Here is a 7,672-nt window from a genome sequence, read left to right as displayed (position 1 = left end):
TTTTATTTTATTTAGGAGCTCTTTTAAAAAATTTTAATTATTTGAAATGAAGCTAACCAAAATATATGACCAAAGTACGAGAACTGCTTTCTTTTTTACTTTTGAATATTGCAGATGTCAGCATTAGATTTAAGAGGAAAGAAATAAAAGGTGACAAAAGTTCAAATTACTTTAGCATACCGTAAGTGATTCTTACAATCTTAAATTTTCAAAGTTCCCCGTACAAGTTATATGGCAATCAACAGTAAAAAAAAAAAAAAAAACTTCAATGAGTGAGCGAAACCCGTGTATCATGTTCTTGCATTGATTTCAAATATTACATTACACTCAAAACATTCATGGTGGTGATGATATGGGACTACCATCTCACTTCACTATTCATCTAACAAATATAAAGAAGAATACAGAGTAATTTGGTCATGGCTTTTACAAGCTGCTAAAACAAAGGACGACTTGCACAGACCTGGAATTAGAAGAGAAACTGTAGCAGTAAAAGAAACTGATGCTGCTTTGTCCTTTCTTCTCCTCTTCTTGTCACTAACTTATTTTGTTCCACTCTGTCTTTTTTCCTTTCTTCTCACGAGTTTCTTCTCTCCAGTGTTGGATTCCTTTTTTATAGGTGCATATTAATCCTTTCATAAAAGAAAATAAATCCCTGCCCTTGTTAGGATTCTATATTGGAAATTTGTTTATACGTTGACCATCAATCCTTCTTTTCTTGATTTATGAAGAGAAAATCAGAGATTGAAATTTGAATCTTGAATCAAAATGGAAGGCTAAGCTGCTGGTCTTGTAGGGAGGCTGATTGAGGGGTGATATTTGACATGAAATATGTAGCTGATTCTGAGAATTAAAGCCTGATTTCTTGTATCATGGTTGTAGCCAACATATAAGACAACATGCTCTTTGCTTGATTCATAGAGATAGGATCAGATTTTAAAAGCTAAATCTTACATCAAAATGAAAAGGATGGTTGTTGATCTTGGAGGGAGGCTGATTGAGTGGGCATGTTTGACTCAGAATCTGTAGTGAATCTTAGAAGTTAAACTCTGATTTCTTGCACCAAGATTGTAGCTAACATGTTAGAAAACACGTTTCTTTCATTTTTATGCCACCAATAGATTCAATTTGGACCAACATCAAGCCCTTAATTGGTGTGAAAAATAGTCATTTCTACCTTTTGGCCCAGAAGTCAAACTCTAATTTCTTACACCAAGATTGTAGCTAACATGTTAGAAAACACGTTTCTTTCATTTTTATGCCATCAATAGATTCAATTTGGACCAATATCAAGCCTTTAATTGGCTTGAGAAGTAACCGTTTCAATCATTTTGCCCAGAAGTCTGCAAAGATCATGAACAAAACAGCATTGTTTCCTTCAAAACTTCAACAGCTTGTTCTTCTCTAATTTAAGTAAAACTCACTATTTCACTAAGAGTGAAACGGCTTTGTTTTTTTTTTTCCCCAGCAGAATTAGGTTTCATCTCTGATTTAATTTCGCCAAACTCCATCATAGTCCCTCCATTTCCGTGCATATTGCTGCTTGGTTCTTGGTCTTTCAATTTCTTATTTTTGGTCAATTTCCATCTTTTTTCCTAATTTCTTTCAATTCAGCCCTTGACCGAAATTAAATCTACCTCTAAATTCTTTGCTTTACTTATTTTGGTCCTTGGTCCTCCAATTCTTCATTTTTAAATCAACTTCAAATTTCAAATTTTTCTTTCAATCAAGCCCTTAATTAATATTATAACTGGGATAATTATTCCAGATTCATCCTTGAACCTTAGTTTCTTTCAATTTTAGCCAAATGAAACAAATCCAAGCCCATTTCTCTTTAAAAATTTTCAAACTTCATTTTTATTGAAGGTATTCAAATATAGGCCGAATTGCAACCCCAGCTACACCCATTTTTGTATTTTTTATATTTTCAAGATTTCTTGCACACAAAAATTAAATAAAAATAAAAAATAGATAAATTTATTGAAAAGGCATTATTTTTAGATTTTTTTTATTATATATATATATATATATATATATGCGCGCGTCAAATTGAATGACAACAACAACGCAAACATCTGGGAAAATATTGTACCCAAGCAAACTTGTGCAGGCTAGTGAGCTTAGTGGTGTGAAGAAATTAAGATGAAAGTTGTCAATAGGGAAGTTAAACCTCGAAAGAAATATATATCTATATTTCTATCAAGTGGGCATCCGACTCGCTATCTAATTTCTATTGTATATTATTGTTGCACCACTCTTGCAAAATTCTCTGCTCTTGAATCTTGAAATACTTGTGCATAAAGATATCTTCCTTCTCAAAAGACTCTTACAAATGTTGTTTTTTACTTTTGACTCTCAGAAAACTCCAACAAGTTTTCTAAAAAAAAAAAACAAATTTGAATCCTAAACAAGTCTTTTATAATTTCAAAATCCACAATGAAGTTAGTTGGTGCCTTTGATTTGACTTTATAAGGTTGGTGATTTTATATTTGACTTGGTTTTAATTTTAAATTGAGATTGGTTTTCTTCGATTTTACTTTATAAGATTGGTCACCTCTAATTTAACCTACTTCTTTATTTGACCTGATGAAGTTGGTCAATTAATTTTAATTTCAAGATAAGGATCGATGGTCATCTCATCTAATTTTAAGTCGAGGTTAGTCTCTAATTCAATCTGCCCCATTTGATTTTTTATTTTTAGAGTCGGTACTTCTCGACTCGACAGTTTCTCAAAGTTTTTTTTTTAAAAAAAACAAAATTTAGTCCAACTCACAAAGAATCCTTATAATGAAGGTGATTTTGTTTTGCTTAATCTCCGCGAAGAAGAATGTATTATGAAAATATAAAATGTTGGACGAATAAGGCACAGCATGTCGTCCATGGTGAAGCTGAAGTACTGACTACAAGCCCATGGTGAGGCTGAACTTATTGCAAGCATAAAAGGTTCAAAATGAAAATAGAGGAATCGGAATGACATTTTAATTCTAATACTATTTTTGGAATAATAATAAAGAATAATCAAAATAAAATTTAGGAAAAATTAATGTAAACCTCCTAAGGTTTAAGTAATATTTTCTTTCAAATTAAATAGGATTTCATAATTAAATAATGAAATTAGTTTTAATTGCAAGAATATTTACCCAAAAATAGAAAAACAAATCCAAATTAGCTGAGAAAATAAAAAAACACAATAGAATAGGATATAATCCAACCTTAATCCCATATTTCTTTTATACATATATTATCAATCCATGATTCAACAAAGAATGTCAAGTGAGTATAAAAGGCGTCATAAGAGTAGCAATAGAACCAGCTCAGCCGCATCTTCTTCCCCACCACCAAACCTAGCCATTTTCTCCACCAACTAAGCTGTGACAAAACTGAGACTAACACAACCCAACCATCAAATCTAGGATATAGCATATAGCTATGCCTTCGTTTCCACCACCATAACAGCAAAATCAACAAACTCAAACCACTAGTAACCCTTCACAATAACCACCATTCTTCAGCCATCAATAGCCACTATCCAAACCTCCACCAACCCGAACTAGTCCATCTCCTCGGCACCAACCAGATGTGCACACAAAACCACAACGCCTAATTTTATTTATAGCATATTTAATTAGGGATTTACTTTTTCTTTCCTGGGCTCCCTTTTTTTTTATATAGAAATTTGTTAATTATTTATGGTTTTATTTATTTATTGATGGGTTCATTTTGTTGTGAATGTTTTTAATAAAACACGGATTTGTATGCTAATAGATAATTATAGCGTTTGATTTTAATTTATTTCCTATTTCTAGTACGAAATTGACGATAAATTTAATTATAACGTGGAGATTTTATGTAAATTTTGATAGATTTTGAGAGAGAGGGGGAGATGAGATTTTAATTGAAGAGAGAAAAAAGAAGAATTATATTTTTGAGATATAGGTTGTGAATAAATAGGGGCATTTTTATCTTTTAATCAAAGTAAATTTTTAAATGTAAGAAGTGTTATCAGGTTAAAATAAAATATTAATTAAAGATTAAAATATAATCACAAAAATATTGATGGCAATACAAATAATAAAATGATTGTTGAAGATAGTCGAGAAGGAGAAGTAGATTATGAGATAGTGACAATATTATAATAATAATGTTAATATATTTTAAAAGTTATGTCAACATTACAGCTGGTGGTAGGGAAATGATGGTAGAATATGGACATCAACAATAATAATAATATTTTTTTATTAAAAAATAATATTTTAATTATCATGATGATGGTTGTCTCATGGTTGAAGGGGTGATAATGATAAAAATAGTAAATATATAATAAATAAATAAAAATATATCATTTTAAAAAAATAAACTAATTCATATTCCTAGTTTTTATTCTTATCTTCCCTCATGATAAAAAAAAAAAAAAAAAGTTTAATTTTCTGGACCACTTTTTATTTTTATTTTCACTTCATTTCAACCAAATACTTGTACAACCTCATAATGAAAGAGGAAAAACAAGATCCTAAATTAAGGTACATACTAAAACTGGTATCCTGTAAATTCGTGTAACAATGAAATTGTTTATTTTTATGTTTTAAAAATACTTTTAAAAAAAATGAAATTTATTTATTTAAAATTAATATTTTTTATATTTTTAGATTTATTTTGATATGTTATGTTAAAAATAATTTTTTAAAAATAAAAAGTATTATTTTAATATATTTTAAAAAAACAATAATATAAAAAAAAATATGCAAGGATACGAGATCTTTTCAGTACGTACGAAAGAAGCAAAAGAGTCGATAAATTGATTAAGCATACAAGGCACTAAAATATTCCTGGGCGGCTGATTCTGACGTACCCCTTTGACATTGCAGTTAATATTATAAGTTTTCTCACTCAAATGCATTGAATCCGAGTAAAATCTACTGCTGCTTCTGTTACAAGCATGTACATACCTTCCTTCTGGGTTCGAATGTTGATGTCCCAAGCGTGTGATTCTATTTTTCTTTCTTTCTTTTATGCCCAGATATTGCTCTATCTCTATCTTAATCAAGGTGACATTCTTGATCACCAACCAAGAAATGATCACCAGAATTCTGAAACTGTTGGTCCTGTAGTGTAATTTAGACGGGAGGTCTGTTTTTCAAAGCCAATGACTAGACCAGCAAATAAAAGTTTAATATTTACTCTGAATTAAAGATTAAAAAAAAAAAGCTTCAGTGTTTCTAAATAAGGATGGCCCCATAACCTAATAGCTTAGACTATTTGACCATCAATGTATTCAAGATCCTTACTGTTGCAAGCATATGATATGCAGTTTCCTCTCACAATTAGTTTGGAGGAACCTTTCTATACAGAACCTTTATAACAGTTCGAAAAGTTTGCAGCAGAACGCTTTCTATACAGAAGCCTTCAGTTCAATAATTAAAAAGCTAGCATCTGGCTCATGGAGTTACTTCTTTGTGTATTCAATAGTGCTGGTAAATAATCAAGAGATAAAGAATGCTTTCATGTGGCCTCCGAGTGGTAAGATTTGAGACGAAAAGCAATGCCTGGAAAGGACCTTCAAACTAGGAATCTCAACGGGAACATGATTTTTTAAAGTATTTGAATGAAATAAAATGAAAGTTGGAGCACTTTAAGTAAAGTGATGGAGGCCTTGACAAAGTTTCTCGTTATAAGTCACTATAATTTTCAAAACAATTTATTATTGTCCCTATATTTTATTTTTATTTACAAATTTCCTTATTTAATTTTTTTTGTTCCTTGTATTCTATATATAAGATGCAGCAAAGCAAGAGCAATATAAAACTCAGCAGATTCTCCTGCCAGCTTTCAAATCTTTTTAATTCCGTCTCAGCAGATCATGAACTACTGGAAGGCTTTCCAATAAAATATATATGTAGAGCACACAGGGCGTACACAGATAAATCCTAGCAAATGATTAGGACATGCATGCACACAAGTCAACAGAGAAGCCTTAAAATACACAAATCCACCTCTTTCTTCATGTTCAAATTCTATTATCCTCCAAAACTTTAGCTGTTCAGTGGATTAAAGCACAAGTTTCCCAGTGGATTAGAATCCCATCAATGTAGTGGGATTAGGTTAGGTTAGCTGTTAATTAACAGATCACGCGTGACCTTTGATATATTTCTTAACATTTTCCAATCATCCTCCCTTTCTTTTGTTTGTGTTGAATTTATGTAGCTTTTGTTTGTTATGTAAATGACAACATGGCTATACAAAGTGATCATCTTGCAACATCTGAAGGAATCCTAGAGAATGTTTGGGCAAGCTACATTGGAGAACATAGAGGAGACAAAGTAACAAGCAATGACGAACAAGAAGAGATTAAATCATCGCAGGAATTGCCTAGTCTTGATAGTAGAGATGGGTCAATGGAGGTTCTAGAAAGGCTACCAAGTCTAGGCAGATGGATATCGATGGGTACGGAGTCCTGGGAGGGACTTCTTGATGGAATCATTCCTGAAATTAACTATAAAGAACTTACTTCCAATGATAGAGCAGAAAACAAAGGCCCCAGCAGCCTAAGCTCCAAACAGAATACTGTGAAAACAGAGAAAGTGACCACCAGACACTACCGGGGAGTAAGGAGGCGGCCTTGGGGCAAGTATGCAGCAGAGATAAGGGATTCTTCGAGAAAAGGAGCTCGCGTTTGGCTTGGAACTTTTAAAACAGCTGAAGAAGCAGCTTTGGCTTATGATAAGGCTGCTTTGAGAATTAGAGGCCCCAAGACAAACCTCAACTTCCCACTTGAAACAGTAGCCAAGGCAATGGGCATTGACTGCTCCAAAAATGACTACAGTGTTTCATCTACCACAACTTCACAAGGGTATGACACGTCTTGCACAATTCTGGGAAGCGTTGACAAAGTTTCAGTGATCCCTAGAAGAAGGGTATCAAGAGATTGGGAAGTGAACGATGATTTGATAATTATGGAACAACCTGGAATTCAGAGAATGGCTTGCGTAGAAGAATTGTCTGTGGATGATTTCGACGTGGTAGAATTTCAGGACCTGGGGAGTGACTACCTGGACAGTATGTTTTCCTCTTTCTAGATGTATAACATAGCCATTTCTTTTGTTTTATTCAATCTCGTCATAATTCTTAGATATGGGATATGTGGCATCGCATTCTTTCCCTCTTAAGTGTGTAATTAATGTCCCCGTTATACCACAACCATAGTCTTGGATTGAGCCCCAGAAAGTGTAGGAATATTTAGAGGCGACTCCTACGGGTAATTCAAGAGGTAGCTCTCATCCTGTACAAAGGTAGAGCATTTTGTTCCGTAAGGGACATGGTTCCCACGCATGGCTAGGCTCAGCTTTAATATCATTTATAATGCACCCAAACTCGAGGGAGAGGTTTGGTGCTTAAATGAATAGCTTCTATGTCTACAAGTATAGCACTAATAAGGCCTCTTATCCTCATAACCCATAAAAAAAATATTCCTTGTTGAACATATTTAACCATACCTTTTATCTACGCAATCTCCCAATAATCTTTAGATGTGAGATATAGGACATGACATTCTACCTTCTTAAGTTTGTCATGTCCCCATCGCACTACAATCATAGTCCATGATCGAGCCTTGAACACTGTAGGATTCTAGAGGTGGCTCCTATGGGTTCAAGAGGTGTCTTCCACTCTGTACAAA

At 32.9% G+C, this 7,672-nt stretch overlaps 1 protein-coding gene across 1 annotated transcript; it reads left to right on the top strand.

Annotated features, from left to right (window-relative positions):
- The first annotated feature begins 5,218 nt into the window (after positions 1 to 5,218).
- Positions 5,219 to 7,157, top strand: LOC18103102 (ethylene-responsive transcription factor ERF091). Its single transcript, XM_006377387.3, has one exon. It carries the CDS (start codon positions 6,228 to 6,230, stop codon positions 7,071 to 7,073), a length of 846 nt encoding a protein of 281 aa, XP_006377449.3. The 5' UTR covers positions 5,219 to 6,227; the 3' UTR covers positions 7,074 to 7,157.
- The last annotated feature ends 515 nt before the right edge of the window (positions 7,158 to 7,672 follow it).

Source organism: Populus trichocarpa, chromosome 11, assembly GCF_000002775.5.
Source record: "Populus trichocarpa isolate Nisqually-1 chromosome 11, P.trichocarpa_v4.1, whole genome shotgun sequence".
Lineage (NCBI taxonomy): Eukaryota > Viridiplantae > Streptophyta > Magnoliopsida > Malpighiales > Salicaceae > Populus > Populus trichocarpa.
This window is presented reverse-complemented; position numbering and strand designations above follow the sequence as displayed.